The 24,042-nt window shown below is 40.1% G+C and overlaps 1 protein-coding gene across 2 annotated transcripts in view; it reads left to right on the plus strand.

Annotated features, from left to right (window-relative positions):
- The window catches only part of kiaa0319l (KIAA0319-like ortholog), a 50,320-nt gene that overhangs the window by 3,808 nt on the left and 22,470 nt on the right, over positions 1-24,042 (plus strand). For both annotated transcript variants that reach the window (XM_060942936.1, XM_060942935.1), the window contains 10 exons: positions 2,216-2,314; positions 2,830-2,960; positions 3,746-3,864; positions 13,707-14,059; positions 14,207-14,450; positions 16,290-16,388; positions 16,490-16,587; positions 16,686-16,773; positions 18,744-18,836; positions 19,836-19,968. In XM_060942936.1, the coding sequence (XP_060798919.1) occupies positions 3,753-3,864; positions 13,707-14,059; positions 14,207-14,450; positions 16,290-16,388; positions 16,490-16,587; positions 16,686-16,773; positions 18,744-18,836; positions 19,836-19,968 (1,220 nt within the window). In that variant the 5' untranslated portion in view covers positions 2,216-2,314; positions 2,830-2,960; positions 3,746-3,752. The remainder of the gene's footprint in view (positions 1-2,215; positions 2,315-2,829; positions 2,961-3,745; positions 3,865-13,706; positions 14,060-14,206; positions 14,451-16,289; positions 16,389-16,489; positions 16,588-16,685; positions 16,774-18,743; positions 18,837-19,835; positions 19,969-24,042) is intronic.

Here is a 24,042-nt window from a genome sequence, read left to right on the forward strand (position 1 = left end):
ATCAAATTCATGCTTCAATTTGATACACAATCTTGTTTCACTGATCACAAACATGAGGCACAGAATGTACAATGAAAATATTTGGTAACATTGCCAGCACTTTTCCTAGCTTTATTATACATTTTTATATATTATTTATATACATCTTTATGTTGTATACAAACTCGTAAATAGCTTATGCTTTCAATTTTGCAAAATTATCATCTTGGCTTTGTTCAAATAGTCACATAAATTAAGTGCACTTTCTTTTGGTAGCAAGAGACACTTGAGTTGCCCTGATTGAAATGTTATAGACATTTACACAAATACACCAAACCATTTATGTGTAGAATTCATTTGTAATAATTCATCGCTCTGTCTGTGCTTAAGATGTAAGAAATAACACATAGGGGGTCCAGGGGCTTCAAAGTTTGGGAGAATAGCAGGGTACAAATAATTTACAGCAGGGTGCAAAATGGTGGGGGATATATATATATATATATATATATATATATATATATATATATATATATAGAGAGAGAGAGAGAGAGAGAGAGAGATATGCAAGTACGAATTTTTCATGGGGTGGGATGGTTTGGAACAGGCCATCTAAAATTGGGATAACATTTACCCGGGACGGGTATTTGAGGCGGGTCGTCTAGCTTAAGCTTGATTAGTGTTGTTACGCATGCCAGTGTTTCCCACAGAAATTTTGGAGACTATGGGGGCAGCCCATGGGGGAGGTGCGGGGGTTGTTTAAAATTGAGTGATATGTTAAATATTAAGTTATTACTGAAAAACTATTGATTAAAAAAACAGACACTGAGAAATGATCCTATAAACAACTTTACCAATATAAAAGATTACCAGGACTACAAAAATGCAGAAAAATAGGCTTTACTTATCCAAATGCACCTGTTGGTTCAAAAGTTAAAAGTGCATAGAACCTCACAGCACATGAAGTTACCTTAAAATATAATATAAATGCCTCAGCTTTCATGTAAGAAAAAAAAATATTAATACTAGTACTGTGTGCAGGCAGTCTCTCCTGAAGACTGAATTAAACAATAATTATAAACTAATAAAATAAATGGCTCAGGCTTCATAGAAGAAAAAAAACAGTTTGAACAGAATCTCACAGTATGATGCTGAAGCTGCCTAAACAATGGAAAATAAAATACCATTTTGGCAAAAACGTTGGCATCCATTAATTTCTTGTATTAAGTAAAAAAATATGTTGCCATATACTGCTGACGTTTTACAGCCCAAAATATGTTCAAAACCCGCCAAAATGCACTTAAAACCGCCCAGATTGGGCGGGAAACCTCCGAATCTGGCAACACAGGCGGCAGTAATGGCTGCACTCGTGTCGAGGATGTAAACACAGTTGACGCGGCAACGGACATACATGACATAGTGGATGTAATTTACGTTCACAACTTTTTTTGCTGTCAGAAATATTTAATATTAAATTTTGTGACTCGACTGACAATAGCCGGCGGCATAACAAGCCATAGCCGGCGATTTGCCGCCGGTGACCGGCTACTTTTGAGACCGCTGGGGGTCATGCCATTACTAGAAAATAATCCACGCTGGATGATGGGATACTGTTATCACTCCAAAGTGGATCATTTTCCTATAGCAACATAGCACAAAGTGTTTTATTCCTCTTATAGCACAGTAGTTTGCCGCTGATTACAATTTTATATTTTTCAATTCATTATTGAATGTTATGCTTTTTGACTGTTTATAATTACATTTATTGTTATAGACAGGCATGTAATGATTCACAACAATCGAATTCATGATTCAGTTCAATTCACAAGCTTGGTTTTACAATCTTCCCCACAATATTTTTTGGGGAAAAAAAGAAGAATTTGTATTACAAAAAAAGCAACTTTTTTTCCTATTCTTTATCAACTTAAGTACTCCTTTTATTAATTTAAAATAAGCATTTGTTTCATTTTCTTAATAAACAACAATAATTATTTACCCACATTTGGAAAGGTTGGAGTAAAAGATAATAGCCAAAATATTCCTTTAATTATAAATGAAAGTTAAGAACAAAAAGGTCTTTTCTGAATAAACTTTTATGAACATACTACCTGCATTTGTTTCTTTTCTCCTTTGCTTTCAGCAGTATAAAAAGAGAGCTGCGATTTCTGTTTAAAATTTGTACAGCCAATCGCACAACAGGTCTTTCGAATCATGGATCTGTTTTTTTGTGTTTTTGCAGAGCTGTGTTACTTCTGCCTACGGTGAAGTCACATGAATTCCCACTATTGTTACTATTGTTCCTCTGCTGTCTAAACAACACACTGACAGCTCGGAAAAAGTAAGAGATTATACAGCATGATAATCACAATTCATTTTTTATTTCAATTCAAATCATCAAATTTGTATTGCTATTTATTGTCACGTTATTGCTATATGCCTAGTTATACAGTTTGAAATAATTTATATTACAGTTTGATTACTTTCGATTACAGTTTGATATTACCTTAATGCATGGATTTATGGCCGTGAGAATGTCATAGCAGCACCCTGACGTTACTTCATTTTAAGTGTTTATCGTGCTTTAATACTTGACATTATCAACCGAGCTGCAGGGAAAGCTGTAACACAGTATAGCGCTCCAGAAACAGCACTGGGTTTACTGGGAAAACAAACTTCACTTGGTTATCATTTAACTATCCTGGTCCGTATGACAGCAGCTGTTTTTATATGTCTAGATCCCAGCACAATCATTTATTAGAGTACCGGAAAGTTTTATTACAAGTGATCCACTGTATCCTTATGAACACAATTTATGATTGATTGTTTTTTTCTTCCCACATATCCTTGTTTCAGATATCTGTGAAAGCTCCAGTGTAGGAGTGCAATGCTGCTGTGGTCCCTCAAGGGGCTGGTGTGGACGCCTCTTTACCTCTTACCCTGTTCCTCTCACCATCCTTCATTTTCTGTCTTCCACTTGAAGAAAGGTACCTTCCACCTCAGGAATTTTTTTTAATCTTTCAGCATTTCATATTTAACAATTATTTGCTGAAGGCTCAGTGAATATTTGTGAATAATAACTGAGATGAAGTCGATGTTATTATTCACCGATCTTCACTGAGCCTGAGGAGGATAATTGTTTTAGTGTAAATACACAGGTGATTGTTTAAAAAAAAAAATTGTATTCAAAAAAATCAATTTATTTCAAACTTCAAAAGTGGCATTCAAATATAATAACGGCGCGGCACAGACTTGTGTCATTTATCTATGCCAAATCACATAAAATACGTTGTTTTGAAATAGATAAACTAAACCACAACTCCTCCTTACCTTTGAATAGTTTTAGACCAAACTTTGTAGCATCTTTAGTGCTTTTAGGAACAGCATTTTCTTTCATAATTTTTTAATTTGCGTTAGCAGTGCTGGCAATTTGTTCATAAGGATATTTTTTAATTTATTCAGCAAAATGACCTTCATCTTGACTTTCAATTGACAAAGGTCAGCTAGCCCAAGTCACAGTCTCTATCTTGTTTGTAATTCTTCCTCACTTACAGTGATAAAGCGATTGGCCGCCATTTTGCCGAGTTGCTCGAGGTGATTATCGAGAAATAGTCCGAATTTCTCAACCAATCAGTGCGCGCGATTTTCTGTAATCGCCTGTGCATTTATACTAATAGCTATTATTGTTGGACTAAAATCTTTTCCTTTTTTAATGCTCAAATTGTCATATTTGTCCTATGAAAATGATTTACGTCTCAAATCATGTTTGTAGCATCAAGATGCTGCATACAATAGAAAGAGCATGCAGCTGTGGTTCGCCACAGTGGACTAGATCTAGTCAGCTCTTCCTCCTGGCTCTGGGCTGTTTGTTCTGCCTCTGCCCTCCTGCTGGTAAGCTACATTCATTTATATGGATTTTATATGCAGATGATCATATCTCTGCTGTTAACATGGTTCACACAGCCTTAATTATTGTTGCAAGTTTTTATAAAAGCTCATTATTCATATCATGCCATATACTTTTTTTTAACACCATTTCTTAAATGGACATCCCAACCTCTTTCTATGGAGCTGAACAGTGACTGCCCTTTTTTTTGATGGCCTTTGTTTTAGAAATAGATTTTTCATTCACTTTATTTCACATGCGGCAGCACGGTGGTGTGCGACGGCATGGTGGTGTAGTGGTTAGCATGGCTGCTTCACAGCAAGAAGGGCCTGGGTTCGAGCCCAGTGGCCGACGACAAAAAACTCCTTTCTATGTGGAGTTTGCATGTTCTCCCCGTGTCTGCGTGGGTTTCCTCCGGGTGCTCCGGTTTCCCCCACAGTCCAAAGACATGCAGGTTAGGTTAACTGGTGACTCTAAATTGACCGTAGGTGTGAGTGTGAGTGTGAATGGTTGTCTGTGTCTGTGTGTCAGCCCTGTGATGACCTGGCGACTTGTCCAGGGTGTACCCCGCCTTTCGCCCGTAGTCAGCTGGGATAGGCTCCAGCTTGCCCGCGACCCTGTACAGGATAATGGTTACAGATGATGAATGGATTTATTTCACATATTTCCCTCAAATGAATACTTTGAAGCATTGAATCAAACCAGTCAGCTCTGAGATGAATCATGATCATGACAGTTAGTTTTAAAGCACAAAAATTGGGGAAAACAAAAGGGAAAAAGTAAAAAGGTACAACCCCGATTCCAAAAAAGTTGGGACAAAGTACAAATTGTAAATAAAAACGGAATGCAATAATTTACAAATCTCAAAAACTGATATTGTATTCATAATAGAACATAGACAACATATCAAATGTCGAAAGTGAGACATTTTGAAATTTCATGCCAAATATTGGCTCATTTGAAATTTCATGACAGCAACACATCTCAAAAAAGTTGGGACAGGGCAATAAGAGGCTGGAAAAGTTAAAGGTACAAAAAAGGAACAGCTGGAGGACCAAATTGCAACTCATTAGGTCAATTGGCAATAGGTCATTAACATGACTGGGTATAAAAAGAGCATCTTGGAGTGGCCGCGGCTCTCAGAAGTAAAGATGGGAAGAGGATCACCAATCCCCCTAATTCTGCACCGACAAATAGTGGAGCAATATCAGAAAGGAGTTCGACAGTGTAAAATTGCAAAGAGTTTGAACATATCATCATCTACAGTGCATAATATCATCCAAAGATTCAGAGAATCTGGAAGAATCTCTGTGCGTAAGGGTCAAGGCCGGAAAACCATACTGGGTGCCCGTGATCTTCGGGCCCTTAGACAGCACTGCATCACATACAGGCGTGCTTCTGTATTGGAAATCACAAAATGGGCTCAGGAATATTTCCAGAGAACATTATCTGTGAACACAATTCACCGTGCTATCCGCCATTGCCAGCTAAAACTCTATAGTTCAAGGAAGAAGCCGTATCTAAACATGATCCAGAAGCGCAGACGTCTTCTCTGGGCCAAGGCTCATTTAAAATGGACTGTGGCAAAGTGGAAAAGTGTTCTGTGGTCAGACGAATCAAAATTTGAAGTTCTTTATGAAAATCAGGGATGCTGTGCCATTCGGACTAAAGCTGGGCATAGACTGTGCGATTTTTTCAATTGTGGTATTCAGCTGCTGCTCACACTATACAAGTGAAACGCAGGGGTAAACAGCAAGCAGCTTACGATTCCTGTTCTCACACTATACAATCCGATGCTCGGATGCGATGCTCAGGATTTCAAACAGGTTTGATTTTCATCCGATCGATCGGGAGGAGGTCGTGAGGTGTTAATCGCTTGTCGTTACCCCATGTATACTACATGATCCGAGACGCACGATTGAGCCAAAACTCGGCCCGATCTCCAAAATAGTCGCATGAGTGAAAATCGTGTCAAAATTGGGCCAAAAATCACACAGTGTATGCCCAGCTTAAAGAGGAGAAGGACGACCCAAGTTGTTATCAGCGCTCCGTTCAGAAGCCTGCATCTCTGATGGTATGGGGTTGCATTAGTGCGTGTGGCATGGGCAGCTTACACATCTGGAAAGACACCATCAATGCTGAAAGGTATATCCAGGTTCTAGAGCAACATATGCTCCCATCCAGACAACGTCTCTTTCAGGGAAGACCTTGCATTTTCCAACATGACAATGCCAAACCACATACTGCATCAATTACAGCATCATGGCTGCGTAGAAGAAGGGTCCGGGTACTGAACTGGCCAGCCTGCAGTCCAGATCTTTCACCCATAGAAAACATTTGGTGCATCATAAAACGGAAGATACGACAAAAAAGACCTAAGACAGTTGAGCAACTAGAATCCTACATTAGACAAGAATGGGTTAACATTCCTATCCCTAAACTTGAGCAACTTGTCTCCTCAGTCCCCAGACGTTTACAGACTGTTGTAAAGAGAAAAGGGGATGTCTCACAGTGGTAAACATGGCCTTGTCCCAACTTTTTTGAGATGTGTTGTTGTCATGAAATTTAAAATCACCTAATTTTTCTCTTTAAATGATACATTTTCTCAGTTTAAACATTTGATATGTCATCTGTGTTCTATTCTGAATAAAATATGGAATTTTGAAACTTCCACATCATTGCATTCCATTTTTATTTACAATTTGTACTTTGTTCCAACTTTTTTGGAATCGGGGTTGTACAATGCATAGTCTTTTCCGAGAGAATGAATGACTGATAGTGTAAATGATTTCAAGTACTTATTTTTACGTAAACATGCAACAGTGTTTGTAATAAAAGCATATATTGTACAGTATATATCAAGTCTCCACACCCCTGTTAAAATAGCAGATTTTTGTGATTTTTTTTAACATATATATTAAACCAAGGTAAAAGCATGTCAGAATCTTTTCTACCTTTATTGTGAAATTGCAACCTATAGTTTAAAAGTGAAAAATAATAATAATTTTAGGGGGAAAAAAGGTATAATAACTTCACTGTGTAAGTGTACACACCACTAAACTGATACTTAGTTGAAGCATCTTTAGATTTTATCACAGCATAAAAACTTTTTCATAATAATCAGTTTTCAGCCCGAAATGATGATGCTGCCATCTCCATGCTTCAGTGTGGGGATAGTGTTCTTTTGTTGATGTGTGTTTGTTGTTGTTGTTGGTTTTTTTTTGCACTAAACATATTTATTGGTATTATGGCCTCGGTTGATTAAAAAAAATAAAAATAAATAAATAATGGTGTGTGTGTGTTCGTTCCCATCTCATCACCCTACTCTGTGACCCAGACAAATGACACATTCTGGAGATTGTTGTCACGCAGGGAACGCTTCCCAGAAATTGCTGCATTTCTTTTTAAATGTTGCTGTCGGCCTCTTAGCAGCCTCTTTATCCTGGTCTTATCTATTTTACAGGGACAGTCTGTTCTTTGTAATGTCAGTGTTCTGGCATATTTTCGTCGCTGGTATATTCAATGCCTTGGAATTTTTTTTATAACACTCTTCTGATTTCAATTTGCTTAACAATGAGCCCTGTACTTACTTTGCAATCTCTTTGCAGCCCATGGCGTTTCCAGTTGGATGTTACTAAGGAAATGTCAGGAAAATCCTATAGGAACTGATATACTATAATTGGGGTTAATCAGTCACTTTAATTGATGACAGGTGTACACTAATTAGTGCTTAATCTGAGTTTGAATGTGATTAGTTGATTCTGAACACTGCCACATTCCCCTTATAAAAGGCTATGCACATTTATGCAAACTGGGTATTGGAAGTTTTTATTTTTAAATTTTTCCCTCGGGGCGGCACGGTGGTGTAGTGGTTAGCGCTGTCGCCACAGCAAGAAGGTCCTGGGTTCGAGCCCCGGGGCCGGCGAGGGCCTTTCTGTGTGGAGTTTGCATGTTCTCCCCGTGTCCGCGTGGGTTTCCTCCGGGTGCTCCGGTTTCCCCCACAGTCCAAAGACATGCAGGTTAGGTTAACTGGTGACTCTAAATTGACCGTAGGTGTGAATGTGAGTGTGAATGGTTGTCTGTGTCTATGTGTCAGCCCTGTGATGACCTAGCAACTTGTCCAGGGTGTACCCCGCCTTTCGCCCGTAGTCAGCTGGGATAGGTTCCAGCTTGCCTGCGACCCTGTAGAAGGATAAAGCGGCTAGAGATAATGAGATGAGATGAGATGAGATGAGATGAGATGAGATTTTTCCCTCCTTCCTAAAACATTTCTGGTTGTTTGCCACTTGATTTTTATATGTAGTAATTTCACAATAAAGGTAAAAAAGGACATTTTCTGACTTGGTTTAACTTTGTTTCTTTTTACATCACAAAACCCCTACTATTTTAAAAGGGGTATATTTTTTACTCTGTATCTACCCACTGTGTTTTTATACATAAGTAATATAGTATATTGCTCTAATTTAGTTGTTCAGGTTCAGTTTTTTGTAAGCCTGGCATTTTTTCTTACCTAAAGTTAGCAGAATGTTTGAATTTAAGAGTAAACTTGGCCAAAGTAAATTTATTTGCTTTGTGTGTAGAATGGGGATGGTAAAACGGCTCAGTCTCCTGAACACAGTTGAGTTTGTGGTGCAGCTATATAATTGGTGGTTATCAGAGAGCATGGAATAGTGCTGACCTATTAACTTAATTCACATTAATTAACATTAACTAGCATCCACTAGTCAGCTAACTCTCCCTACAACCCTGTGAAACAGAACCAATAATCTGTCCCTCGGATATACACCACTGCACTATATGGCTGATCTGAAGTGATATCCCCTCCTGCATCACTCTCCTCATTAATACTGTATGTCTGAGAGGAAGAAAGAGAGAGACAATATGCGCTGCAATTAGTGTTTACATGGTTACAGTAGAAATGTCACTCATTGATGGGGCTCGCTTTAAAGATTGTAGTGATCGTAGTAAATCACTGTCACTTCAGTGATTAAATGCAACTAGTGGCTTCTTTAGGAATGTATAATGCAGGTCAACAAACCTGTATCTCCAATCAGTCTAAACAGGTTTATTGCAAATAATCAAATTTCCTATGGCAAAAAATGCCATTTGTAAATTCCAGAACCTCACTGTTCAACTCCACTGTTCTTTATTTGTTATGTAGTTGCTTAAAATATTTGCACTATTAGCTTTCGTTGTTTATTATTAAATTGTTGCTGACCTTAGGTGTGCCTGAATGGTTGTTACAGTCACAGGGACTGATGGTACTTGGGCTCAGGAGTTCAATGCAGGAAGGACAATAGTCACTTTGTCCATGAGAAGCCTTCGCACGGAGGGGGAATTGGAAAACAGGCTTGCAGTGTGTCCCATCTCTAAATAACATCCCCAGGGCCTTCACCTGCCATTGATGTGTCTGTAATAGTGATCTTATAATATGCTGCATGGAGCTCATTTAGCTAGACTGTGCTGTGAGTAAGCAGTGTGTTTTGGATTCAGAAGAATAAAGAGGTTGAGGACATGCTTCAGAATCACATCCTGTCTTTTTAGGAAGGAAACTGGTTACTGTAGCTAAGTGAAGCAAAACCAAGCTGTTGGTGCTCTGAGATAAAGGATCCTGTTATGAAAAGGAAAATTCTCATTTCCTCCTTCCTTCAGTGTTTACAGTTCATACAATGGCATACTATATCTTAGCCTGTTTCTTTCTCTATTTTTTTGGAAAATGTAACCTTTATTATGTTTTAGTAAGTGCAGTCATGTTAAGTAATTAATGTTGGTTAAATAATTAACTGTCGCTTGACTACATGGATACATACAGTGCCCTTCAGGGTATATCACTCTTGTGATAACTAAACCAACAGTTCTAACACTTAGAAATTTGGCACTGTAACACACTCACAGGTTAAGGAATAAGAAACTGAGAGACAGGCTTGGCAACTCAAGGTAAGTAAGTAAGTAAGTAAGTAAATTTTATTTATAAAGCACATTTAAAAACAGTGCAAACTGACCAAAGTGCTGTACAGTGTCTGAAAATAAAATAAAATAAAGCAAGTAAAAGCAATAAAAGAAAAGAATAAAAAAATACTTTACTTTCCTTAAAATAAAGAAAATAAAAGCAATAAAGCATATTAGTAGCATATAGTAAGAAAACATTTTAGCAGCATTCCAATAGACAAAGACAACTGGGCGCAGTGTACAGTGGCAAAACACTGACAGCATTGACCAACACATAGTAAAAGAAGATGAAGCATAAAATAATTAAGATACATAAAAAGTGTTAAAAAGCAATTTAGATACATAAAAAGTGTTAAAAGGCAGTGACTTAAGGGAGAGAAGAAAGCTAAGAACTAAGAAGCAAAGGCTAAGGTGTAAAAGTGTGTTTTCAGTCTAGATTTAAAAGTAGTGATAGTGGGAGCGAGTCTGATGTCTGGAGGCAAACCATTCCAAAGATGTGGGGCTGCCACTGCAAAGGCTCGGTCACCTTTATGTATGAGGCGGGACCGGGGAACATGGAGGAGACCTTGGTTAGTGGATCTGAGAGACCTGGGTGCAGAGTGGTGTCGCAGCATGCCTGAAATGTAGGAAGGGGCCTGACCATGTAAAAACTTAAAAACTAAAAGAAGTATTTTGAATTGGATTCTAAAACTTGGTGTTGGAATTGGTGTGTTTTACTTTTTACTTGGTGCTCACTTTTCAGTTACTCTATTTCTCTCTACTTTTAGCACACACACAGTGCTGGGTAGCTCAACTCTCTCTCTCTCTCTCTCTCTCTCTCTCTCTCTCTGATTACTGGCTTCTCCCTGAAAGAACACAAAAAACACGCAAAATTAAATTGCAGTAATCAAACACAGGTGAAACTTATCACGTGTTACCTGCCGGTTCTACCGGACTTCTCGCTGCCCGCAGCTGATGCTTAACCACACCCTCACTGCCACAGGCACTCTTAGAAATCGCCCTAACTCAAATTGGTTTATATTTCTGATCACATAAATCACCCTCTCCCTGCTTATAACCAGAGTAAAATCGTAAGAGCTACAGATCCATAGGGAAAAAAAGTCAATGAGAAGTGGATAATGTGAGAATTTCTTTAGTTCTAGTGACAAACATTCAAAATGGAAAGAAAAGTAAGTGAAAGATTCTCATCTCATCTCATTATCTCTAGCCGCTTTATCCTTCTACAGGGTCGCAGGCAAGCTGGAGCCCATCCCAGCTGACTACGGGCGAAAGGCGGGGTACACCCTGGACAAGTCGCCAGGTCATCACAGGGCTGACACATAGACACAGACAACCATTCACACTCACATTCACACCTACGGTCAATTTAGAGTCACCAATTAGCCTAACCTGCATGTCTTTGGACTGTGGGGGAAACCGGAGCACCCGGAGGAAACCCACGCGGACACGGGGAGAACATGCAAACTCCGCACAGAAAGGCCCTCGCCGGCCACGGGGCTCGAACCTGGACCTTCTTGCTGTGAGGTGACAGCGCTAACCACTACACCACCGTGCCGCCAAGTGAAAGATTGAGTTAAAGAAAATTATTGCACAATTTCTGTTTTGGTGCCTATCAAGAAAATCAAGCTTTCTCTATAGTTGAAACCATGACAACATTCTTCTGCTTTAGTAAAACTGTACAGGGTGTCAATAACCTGGAAACACCTCTTTCAGTCAGAATAACATGCACAGACATTTAAGACGAATGCACTTTCTTAAGAACTAAGACATCCTCTCAGAGAGACATCCTGAGGACTTGATACCTTAACAGCTGTATATTCTGCGTACTGATATTATAAACTCTGCAGTCTGGACCTTTGGCCAAAGAAATGCTGCAAATTATGACTTTTTTTTTTTAAATTCTCTATGATTGCAATTGGCAAAAATCTTTTAAATAGAGCCACCAATAACCCTAACCTGCATGTCTTTGGACTGTGGGGGAAAGGTGGTTGTGGCTCAGGACATCTGGAAACCAGAGATTTTCCTAAATTTAATAACTTTTTTTTTTTGGTTGTGTCTATTTTGTTTGTGTATTCTTTCATCTGCTGGCCTTCCTCATGCTGCAAGATGACTAAGCTCATTATTTATACCCCAGAGAAAAAGGAAATTGGGAGTGAACATAGAGGCTTTTTTCTGCATCCATAGAAATAACACATTTCCAATGAAGAATACAGATGTTACATGTTAAATATCTGTTTTTGATAAACCCAATTTAGTTGAAGGAGACAATGGTGGAAGAACATCTACAGATCTGGTAACCAGTACAATTAGTAAGATTGTAATGTGTCATTTTTAGTAATGAAGTTGAGATAAAATGATAATGAAGCAAGCTAAATGCCCTTTTCTGGTCAGTAGGATGATAAGCCTGACTTAACATTGGTTAGAAAGCATGTTTTTCAAGAAAAATGAAACCAGTTAAGAGGTTAAAAACCTGAAAAGTCAGGGATTTCATTTATTCCATATATAGTATGCCTCTGTTGATGACTTTCTTTCTAACTGGCAGGTCTTTAAAGACATTTTCAGACTCTTGAGGAAATCATGACCTCTCATTTGTAAGCAAAACTGGGTTATTATAATTTGTGAGAGACTCTGAACATATTTTGATCTGTTAACTGTAAAACCGATCTTTTGCTTGGCCCTAATCCCACTCAGCTGATTAACCAACAGCTTCCTGTTTTTTTCACTGTGTAATAAATAAGAGGTTAGTCATCTGACAACATGGGCAAGGACACATATGATAAAATAAACAAACTAAAACAATTAAAGTCTTAAATTTAAAAAAAAATCTACCTGAAAATAGATATTTCAACTATTAGTTTCAAAGAACTGCACTTGTGATTTAGGTGCCTGGAAAAAGACATTAAGCAAAGGACTTAATTCTCACTGTGCAGTATGGTGGTAGATCTATGATGCCAGGCTGTTATGATGGACTCCATTATGGACTCCATCAAATACCATCGTTGTTTTTTTTAAAATATAAAACCTGTGTAGAAGACTGTAACAAGATTGGGACTGGATCAGCAGGGACAAATAATTGTGGCATACCTGCAGATCCACACAAAAAGTCTATCCCAGTATCCTAACCTAAACCCCATTAAGTACCCAAGGGTGATCTGAAGGGGAGAGGATACAAGCCAGCACTGAGGATTTGTAGGAGCTGGATGAGTTGAGAATCAGCCGCATGTAGTAGACAGCAGGTAACATCAGAAGGGATCTCATGTACACAAGTTTTGGGGATCTCCCTCCCTGTTCTGCTTTTTGTCAAAGCATTATTTTATCTCACAGAAAGGGTTTGGGCGGCACGGTGGTGTAGTGGTTAGCGCTGTCGCCTCACAGCAAGAAGGTCCTGGGTTCAAGCCCAATGCCTGATGGAGGCCTTTCTGTGGAGTTTGCATGTTCTCCTCGTGTCTGCATGGGTTTCCTCCGGGTGCTCCGGTTTCCCCCACAGTCCAAAGACATGCAGGTTAGGTTAACTGGTGACTCTAAATTGACCATAGGTGTGAATGTGAGTGTGAATGGTTGTCTGTGTCTATGTGTCAGCCCTGTGATGACCTGGCGACTTGTCCAGGGTGTACCCCGCCTTTCACCCGTAGTCAGCTGGGATAGGCTCCAGCTTGCCTGCGACCCTGTAGAACAGGATAAAGCGGCTACAGATAATGAGATGAGATGAGATGAGAAAGGGTTTGATTTCTTTTTTACACAGAAAAACAGCAGAGACCACTGTAGCTAAGAAACAGCAGCAACAAAGACATGGCTTTTTTGTCTATACTGCATGTAGCAATGGTGCCAATAATTCCACAATTTTTAAATGGATAAGTTTGGGTTTTTTTCCTCCCCTGCTTCTCTTTCCCTCTCTCAGGGGTGGAAGCAAGTATGTGCAGAGTGTCAGGTGGTATGTTGGGGATCCCCTGCAGCAGTGTGATTGGGCTAGGCTGGCAGCCACTAGCCGTGGACCAAGGAGGCACTCAGTGTTGGGAATCGTGCTGCCTGATGCCTTCGTGTGGTGCAGTGTGGAGCGTCGGAGGTTACTGTGTCCTGCTGAAGTGTGCTCGGCCTAGCGGCTGTGAAATCTCTGCGCTGCCACCAAATCACATCAATTCTCTGGGCATCCTGCAGCTGCTCGACAAGAGCAAATCACAGAAAGCAAGAATCCGACGGCGGGCATGGGTTGCTGATGCTAATGGAGGGCCTGGGCACAAACACAGCAATCATGTATGTGTTGTTAGTATATTTTTGTATTATAATGTACATTGTAAAAGTCTCATAGTTTTTGCTAGAATCCTGTTTCTAAAACAATACAGAATATGGTTCTTCAGGCTTACACATGTTATAGGTATAACTTCTTTGGCTTTAACTTAGGATGAATTGAAACCTGAGTCCTTCAGTACAACACCAGCAAGTGCAGTCAGTGGGATTGCATTCTCTGAGTCAGCCAATAAAGCGATGAATGAGCCTGTAAATGGCAGCAGAGAGGAGGCAGCTTCATCATCTTGGCAGAATTCATCATTGCCAGAAGACAATACAGATCATTCATCTTCCAACAGCAGTTCTGGGTCACCAACAAGTGCACCTTATTCTTCCACCCCAGCAGGAACTCCTCCTGGTATGAGACACAATGTTACATTGAGTTTTTTCATTTGTTGTTTGTACAGCCATTAAAATCAACGGAAATATATACTGGGGCTACACGGTGTCAGAAATTCTTGTGATTGGTCTGAGTTGGTCATAAATTACTGTAATGTAACTTTTGTTAACTATTTGGCTTTCTTTTATTTAAGAACTTTTAAACAGAGGGCTGAGGGCTTGGCTACACTGTACAAACAATATAAAAAGGTCAAGAGAATAGGAACAAAGGCACACAATATATGATATCAACTTTAATTAATGCCATGCAATTCCAAATATTCACTGTCTGCCTGGTAACATCTGCTATATGGAAGAGTTAAAGGACCCTATATTTTGTAAAACTGTAATGACTTATTCTGCAGGAGGAAACTTAAGGTTTCACTGGGGATTTTTAATCTACTGGGTATGGGTATATGCTGCCTACTTAGTATTAAGAAACAGAAAGGTCCTAATCAGAGGTTTGCAAAGAATTCTGCCTTCTGAGGTACCTCAATCTGGCTAATTTTTTAAGGTGTCAAAACATATCCTGCTGTCCTACATATCCCATAATCCTATGTGGCAGCATAGGATTGAAAAATAGTGGCAGCAAACATGAGGGAGAAAGGAAGTATTTTGTGCACAAAAGCTTTTTGTGTGTGTGTGTGTGTGTGTGTGTGTGTGTGTGTGTGTGTGTGTGTGTGTATAATATAAAACTTAAGAATATATTCCTACCTAGAAAATGTATGTAGTCATAGAATATTTGTTCTATTTCCCCAGTGATACTTTATTCTGTCACCAGTCAAAGGACCTTTCGGGTTTAGTGAACGTTAGCTTATGCATATGTGTACTGAGCACTCTTCTCTATGGAAGCAAAACTTGGACCCTATACTCTTGCCAGGAACGCAGACTGAACGCCTTCCACCTGCGCTGCCTCAGACGACTACTGGGCATCACATGGCAGGACCATGTTCCAAACTCTGAAGTTCTAGCCCAAGCCAAAACACTGAGCTCGTTCACCCTCCTCACCCAACGACGACTGTGCTGGCTCAGGCACGTAAGCTGCATGAACGACAGCCGTATTCCAAAAGACGTGCTGTACGGCGAGCTGGCCGCTGGCTCCAGACCTGCAGGAAGGCCCATCCTTCGATTCAAAGACATTTGCAAATGCGACCTCAGAGCAGGTGACATCAACCCGGTGGACCTGGAGACTGTGACAGCCGACCGTGACAGCTGGCGTCTCGCCATCAAGATTGGAGTCCAGACAGCAGAGAAGAGGAGAGTCAAGCAGTGGGAGGAGAGAAGACAGCGTGGATGACTCAAGGCTGACTCAGCACCTACGGAGACAAACAATGACGACTACACCTGCAGCAACTGCAACAGAGTCTGTCACTCCAGGATTGGACTGTACAGTCACAGTAGATGCTGCAACTCAACAAAAGACTGACCAGGCGCTTCTCCATTGTCTTCCGAGACAGAAGGATGCCAGAGAGTCAAAGGACCTTTCGGGTTTAGTAACCGTTAGCATATGTAGGTATCCTGGCAGTGAGATACCATATGCCGCCGTTGAAATCCCATCTCAAACCGAAAGTCTCTTTCCTTACAGGAACCTTCATAGCTATCAAAGCTTTGACTTATGAGACAGCATCACACCAAAATGAAAAAATACAGTAGTAAAATGTCTCATTCTCAGTTGGACTCTGGACCCAGGTTTCAGATAAATCAGGATTCAATTTCAATTTGTCTAACTTCGTCTTCAATTAGTGTAGACTGTATTATTTTGCATTACATTTCACTTGTTTTATTAGTATATCGAGCTACTGATTTGTTTCCACAACAGTGAAGGAGCTGGTGGTATCTGCTGGTGAAAACGTGGAGGTCACACTTCCACGCAGTGAAGTGGAGCTGAACGCGTTTGTAGTGCCAGCACCCCCTCAAGGTAACTTACTGTAATTGAATCACTTGTGTGCTCCACTGTAATGATGCCCTCTTTATTAAATAGTAGGATGACTGTTGTGGGGTTTTTTGTTCTGCTTTTAGGGACTAACTATGCCTATGACTGGCGTTTGAGGACACACCCTAAAGACTACAGTGGAGAAATGGAAGGGAAACATAGTGGCACACTCAAACTGAGCAAGGTTAAAAATGATTAGTTCCTCTTTCATTCATGCCGCCAAGTATTCCAGTACAAAGAAATCCAAGCATTGAGTTTTACTTTTTTTTTTTTTCTCCTCAGCTGACTGTGGGTCTGTATGAGTTTGAGGTGATTGTGGAAGGTGATGGTGCACATGGTGAAGGCTATGTCAACGTTACCGTAAAACCAGGTGACTGCTTTTACTATTTGTTTGGTTGCCAAATGCAACTCGGTGACAGGGAGAAAAAACATTAACTTGTGTGATCAGGTTGATACCAGGCCAAGTTGAATCAACGGTGTTTCTGAAGCATTTTTTTAGTTTGTGTCAAGCATAGCTGAACTAAAAATTATTTTAATCACGGTTCATCAAGGATGCCTTTGAAAGTCTTAAAATCAGTTGCTATGTGTCTGTATTTGACCCTAGTAGAAGAAAAAGAAAAAATAACCTGAAAATTCTCAGTTTTAGTTCTAATGATATCTCCAACCAGTATGAATTGATTGAGTGCAGAAAAGGAAATACCGTCTAATTAAAATGGTTTATTTTAGAGGTAACATATTTTCTTACAGATACCACCCTGAGAAACTAAGACCATTAATATGGCTTAATGATAGTTTTAGAAATCAGTTTCTGCAACAAGCTATTATATAAAACTATTTTTAGTAGACTATACTTTCACTTAAAGCGAGACGGCCTTTTGATTTCATAAAATCGGTGAAATTTAGTTCCTTCTGAAATTTGGTCATTGTGATATATGTTTATTTCTAGAATATCTCACAAAACATCAGGCCATTCTGTGGCTGGGAAGTTATTTAATTTGAGGGGATTTCCTAGTGAATGATGTGCATGAAATCGCTTGCTTCGCGGAGTCAAGCAGACAGAGGAAGTCCGTGTGCGCATGCGCAGGTTTACCTTCTTCATCGTCGTCTTCTTCTTTTGGGTTTTACGACAGCTGGCATCCACAGTGTTGCATTACTGCCATCTACAGGTTTACCTTTGACCGTGCACTGATGGTTACATCATTCTGTCGCTAAACGAACAACTGATCACACCGAGGTGCTCGCTGACCGCCGATATTTATTAGTTTGGTCCTGCGTTTCCTTTCCATCGCAACATAATGTCTTTTCTTCTTGCTTTCCGTTACTGTAGTTGATCGTTCATGTTTTATTCACACACTCACGTCCTCCATTTTTATGCCTCCGCCACCTTAAGGTGCAGGAGGCATTATGTTTTCGGGTTGTCCGTCCGTCCATGCGTGTGTCCGTGCGTGCGTCCATCCCGAAACCTTGTGAACACGATATCTCAAAGGCTAATGAAAGGAATTTCACCAAACTTTCACCATTTGTGCGCTTTGGGACAAACATGAACTGATTAGATTTTGAGGTTAAAAGGTCACAGGTCAAGATTACTGTGAGGTCAAATGTCCATCCCCAAACCTTGTGAACGCCATATCTCAAAGACTAATGAAAGGAATTTCACCAAACTTTCACCATTTGTGCACTTTGGGACAAAGATGAAATGATTAGATTTTGAGATCAAACGGTCTAAGGTCAAGGTCACTGTGAGGTCAGATGTCTGTCTGAAAACCTTGTGAACACAGTATCTCCAAGGCAAATGAAAGGAATTTCACCAAACTTTCACCATTTGTGCATTTGGGGACAAACATTAACTGATTAGATTTTGAGGTTAAAAGGTCACAGGTCAAGATTACTGTGAGGTCAAATGTCCATCCCCAAATCACAACTTAATAAGGCGTGTAGTCTACCAGGCGGAGGCATCCCCATCGATGCCGTTGGCGTCGAGTTCTATCTAGTTCTCTCCTGTTTCAAATTTGTATCCCACAATGCCTTGCGTGAACGGGGAGAGCCCGTCACGTGATGCATGATATAGTATCTTGAATTGGGTCATGGTAAAGCAGGAAAAAATAGTGGATAATTTAGGGCCATGTGGCCCTAAATTCATTAATTGTTCTATTAAATAATAATAATAATAATAATAATAATAAAATCGAAATTCTGTGATTTGAATTCAGTAGCTTTCAGTCCACGAAACAAAAATAATTGGGTGTCAGGGGAAATTCTTTTTATGACCTTCACTTGAAAAGTCTGGAAATCCTCAAGCCACTTAAGGTGAGTTATATGTTTTGTAACATCGTTCCACAGAGCCAAGAGTCAATAAGCCACCAGTTGCTGTAGTTTCACCAAAGTACCAGGAGATCTCCTTACCAACAAGCTCCACTGTGATTGATGGCAGTCGTGAGTATCAGTTTTTGCTCTTATAGAAACAATACTGTTGAAATAGCTTTTTACTATAGTTTTGAAATGATTATTAATACTTAGGATAGAAACAGTTTGTCATCCAAAGCACTGGGCTTGTGGTCAGTGATCTGTTACATTATGAATACATTAGACTTGGGCTTCAGTGAACAGGCAATGCTATAATTGATGGTAATACTACTTAGAAAGATAAATATAGTCCCTCTTTGTTTTTGTTATTGATTTCCTGTACAGTGGTGTTTTGCATGTGGAAAAACTGTGCAATGATATTCTGCCACTGTTTAAAAAAAACATCTGTAATGTATATACTTGGCATTAAGCTGGAAGTTCTGGGCAGTAGATTTCTGCATTGCATTTTCAAGTCAGACATGTGAACCAAAAGTCTGTGGTATATGTGAGCTGTAAGCTGCTTCAAAGACCTGTATTTCACAGATTTGAATAGCCATTTACCTTTCCAAGACGGCAACCAAAAATAATCTGGACCAGAAGCAACACAGCTTTAATATGGCATAAAGTCCAGATGCATTCACACTTTAATACAGATATTAAAATTATTCTACTATCCTTATGGCATATGCCATATTTTACACAGATTTACTGTGACTCTTGAGAATTGCACTGTGCTGCCAGTTAAAAATCTTTAGATGCTTTATTTTAGAAGGATATTTTTAATTTGATAAAATATATAAATTTCACCTTTTCTAGTAGCAAAATGCTAAAATTAATTTGCATTAAATACAAACCACAATTGCATAAATGTTTGGTCTGATTTTATGTCTTTATTGTCTTTAAAGCTTTGTAGCACAATTTACATTGAGCATCCTTAAAATATGATATAATTGTTGTTAAACAGTCTAAAACCACTGAGAGCATGTGTTATCATTTTTAAGTGGAATAGTTAAGTCAGATACTGCTGTGTGTATGTGTGTGTGTGTATATATATATATATATATATATATATATATATATCTCCACCAGAGAGTACTGATGATGACAAGATAACGGCGTGGCACTGGGAAGAGGTGAAGGGGCCGCTCCGAGAGGAGAAGGTCTCGGCAGATACACCTGTCCTCACGCTTACAAGCCTTGTCCCTGGCAACTATACCTTCAGGTAAACCTTCTGTCTTTGTTCTAATAAAAACAGTAATGAAGCACATTTGAAAAGCTAATCAGACTGAACCCTAATTAACTAATTATACCACATAATTATTTTATAGGGGCGGCACGGTGGTGTAGTGGTTAGCGCTGTCGCCTCACAGCAAGAAGGTCCTGGGTTCGAGCCCTGGGGCCGGCGAGGGCCTTTCTGTGCGGAGTTTGCATGTTCTCCCTGTGTCCGTGTGGGTTTCCTCCGGGTGCTCCGGTTTCCCCCACAGTCCAAAGACATGCAGGTTAGGTTAACTGGTGACTCTAAATTGACCGTGAGTGTGAATGTGAGTGTGAATGGTTGTCTGTGTCTATGTGTCGGCCCTGTGATGACCTGGCGACTTGTCCAGGGTGTACCCCGCCTTTCGCCCGTAGTCAGCTGGGATGGGCTCCAGCTTGCCTGCGACCCTGTAGAAGGATAAAGCGGCTAGAGATAATGAGATGAGATGAATGAGAATTACTTTATAAGCATTATAGATGACATAAGCTACCTGATCCTTCTGGGATCTTTAATAAGCTTTTGTATATGTGAGCAGCTGCCTCCTTCTTTCTAACAGCGAGTGGAAGGATCATATGTCACCCCTCTTTTCTCCACCTAATAGGAGTTCATCATTTTTAGATGTGCAACAGTATAGTATATAATAGAAATGGGGCATTCATCAAGAAAAGGTGCATCACCTATTACTGCTCTTGCTCAGACAAAGTGTTGTTGCTGGTGTTGTGACAGACAAGTAACTGTCAAGGCTTCCTTTTATGGGGTATTTAGAGTAAAATTTTCTTTTCTTTACTAAATATGTGTAAATATGATATGTTTATATTTCATATATCATCATTGCAAATCTTGCTTTAAATTGTAATTGAAGTGCCATTTAAAGAGTCTCCAAACAGTGCTCGAAAAACCTCATGTCGGATCGTCCCAGATGACTAAAGTCTGTGCAAGGGCGAGTAAAACTTTAATGGGAATTGTCCGATCGGGCAACAAAAGTTAGTGCTAGTAACCTAAGCAACACAGGCACTAAGAGAGCAGGGAACCAGTCTAAAGTAGCTCGTCTCGTTTCATGGGAAATGCATTAAAAGGTTTTATTCATCAACACAACAATATATACAAGTAGAAAAATATTTTGAGAAAATAATTCAAATTTCCTTGTTTTTGGTTGTAATTCATCAAGTATGCATTTCCCATTGGCAATTATGCCAATTGGCTAAGGGTGACAAGGGTCAAAGTCATCATGTGCCAGCAGCACGGTTGAAGTGGGCAGGTGTCAAACTTGGAACTTTTATATCATGATTGGACTTAATAATAAACGATATCACTGAATAATGTTCCTTACCTCTAACCAGTATATATATTATGATTTTTTAAAATTGTTTTTGATGGTTTCATATATTTCGTAATGATAAATATTTAGAAAATAAAAATTATATCAGCATACCGCCATCGTGACACGGGAGCCTGTGATTGGTGGACAGCCGACAAAGGGTGTCTCCCACTGGTTGTAAATCGTGACATAAAAATCGTAAACACATACGGGACCCGCTGATCGGCTGTTCACATACTGAAGCCAAGCGGAGATGTCCGGCATCTGTTGCTGTTGTCTGAAGAAAACTACAGTTAAAAAAACTACTACCAGATTACTTGGACAGTCTTAGTCAGAAAGAAGCGAAGGACAGATACACATGGAAATGAGAGTTTATTAGTGGTTCTGATCCATGCAAAATTCCTCGAAATGACTGGAGTGACGGTGCAGATTTGTGGCCTAGCGTTAGCTAGGAACGGAATATACCTTCTTTTTCCCAAAAAGTCCTGACACAGAAGAATAGTTTTAAAAAACTATAGAAGCAAGAAAACCTTTGTGTAAAGACGTTTTCCCAACATCAGCTTTTGGGAACAGAATGGTGCAAAAGCCAAAGCATTTACTCTCAAAGGGTTTTGACTTGAACTGTGGGCGAGATCTTATTCCCACCTGTCCATGTCTCAGTAACCCCAAGGATATGTAGTTACACAGCTATTTGCACTGTCATTTATACAGTGATGCTTATTATTGTTAAAACAATATCTGAAGTTATTATTTGTAAAATAACAAAATATCTTGCTCTAGACTTTCAAACAATATTGTAAGATTTTATTTTAATTTTATCTAATAGTGGATGGTACAATAATTGCAAACATTAACAGAATCAGCTCATTCCAGTTGTAGCTATAGTCATATAGTAACTATAATCACCCTTGTAATTATAATTTCAATAAATTATTCTGCTTCTTCTCCGTGCTCTCGCGGAAGGCGGTTGCATTCTCTGTCTCTCCCTTCCCTTATCTTTCCTGCTTCTGCTTCTGCTGTCTCGTCTGTCTAGTGTCTATACTTTTGAGAGACTCTCTCCGCACTGCTCTCCAAACTAAAAACCATGGAATTGATAAACTGGTCTCTTCACGCAATTGACACAATCTTCTCGATGAGAAGCCTGGGTTCGGGGGAACCAGCCTGTCCTGCCGGAATGTTCGCAGCTGGCTACACGATGGATGTGTGGGAGCGGTGGCGGGTCGTGTGCCTGGCGGTTCTTTCTGTGGAGGACATTGAAGACATCTACCTATTCGGAACCATGATTACAGGACTTTTGCTGATTGGATTAGGCATTGCCCTGGTTTATCGAGGAAATCAGAAAACGGTGACAGCTGTTCAAAGCCCCATAAAGCTGCCCGACATGATTGGAGCGGTGGGCAGAGCTGTCGGCACTCAGAATGTGGCTATTCAGAACTTGAACCGCAACATGGATAACATCATGGAGAAGCTTTCAGCTTTGCAGAGGAAAATGGATTCGAGAGCCCAGTATGGACAATCAGAGTAGTCGTGTAAAGGAATGCATCTGCTCGACCCAAACAAGACCAATCTTATCTGCTTTCAGCTCCCTTAGACAGCACTGGCCTTGGCCAAGGCTGTTGCTGGGGAAACAATTCCCCCCGGAGGTCACTGCTGTTAGACCAGGGGTGTCAAACCTGATCCATAAAGGGCCTTGTGGCTGCAGGTTTTCATTCCAGCCATGCAGCAGCACACCTGACTTGGCTCATTCAATCAACTGAACTGTCTTCACACAGTCAAATACTTGCAGCCACACCCACCCTTGATTAAAGGGTGGGTGTGTCAGTTGATTGAATAAGCCAAATCAGGGTGCTGCTGCATGGCTGGAATGAAAACCTGCAGCCACACGGCCCTTTATGGATCAGGTTTGACACCCCTGTGTTAGACTCTCTCGTATTCCTCCCCCCTCTTGCGGCAGTCGCTGCTTCACCCCCAGTGTGACAAGCGGGTGCGTGACCAGCGCCATCATGGCTCCAGGAGCGGATGGCTGCTTGCTTACGCTGGGTTACCTCTACCTCCCCCCTCCCCCCCTTTACCCCCACCCCAATCGTCCCCCCTCCCCCTTCCCCCCCTCAAGTCCCGAGTTTTCATGTTGTAAAGTGTACTTGTGTTATTTTGTGCTTATGTGCTGAGGTTTTTTTAATGTTCCCACACTGTACTCCTCACAGGAGCATAGTGTGGGGGTTGCTTTTTTCTCCTCCCCTCTCCTCATGTTACTCTGTTTTTTCTTTTCATCCCTGTCTTCCTGTCCTGTTACTCCCCCTTGTGTGTATGTGTGTATGTAAGGACAGATTGATGGTCAATTTCGCTGGTACTTGTGACTAGTGATAATAGTTCATTCATTCATTCATTCATAATTTCAATAAACGGTTAATGTTCAGTTCCCTCTTCATTAATTCTTGATTCAAAGACACAACTGAGTCACACAGGTTGATCAGTGTGTAACGGACAATAACAATTTTATCCAAAATAGTTTTTCCTGCTTTAGTCGATTTATTCCATTTCACATGTGTGCAGCTGTTGTAAAGTTCAGTGTATTTGTGTAGAACTCTCTTGAACTGTTGGTTCATTTCTACACTCTGGTTCCACGGTGACCTTTTGCACAGAACTGTGTTCCTTTGATAACAGAAACAAAGCTCCAGCATTATTATTATTATTATTATACTCATTCAAAACTCTACAGCTTA

The sequence above is a fragment of the Neoarius graeffei genome, chromosome 16, assembly GCF_027579695.1.
Source record: "Neoarius graeffei isolate fNeoGra1 chromosome 16, fNeoGra1.pri, whole genome shotgun sequence".
Lineage (NCBI taxonomy): Eukaryota > Metazoa > Chordata > Actinopteri > Siluriformes > Ariidae > Neoarius > Neoarius graeffei.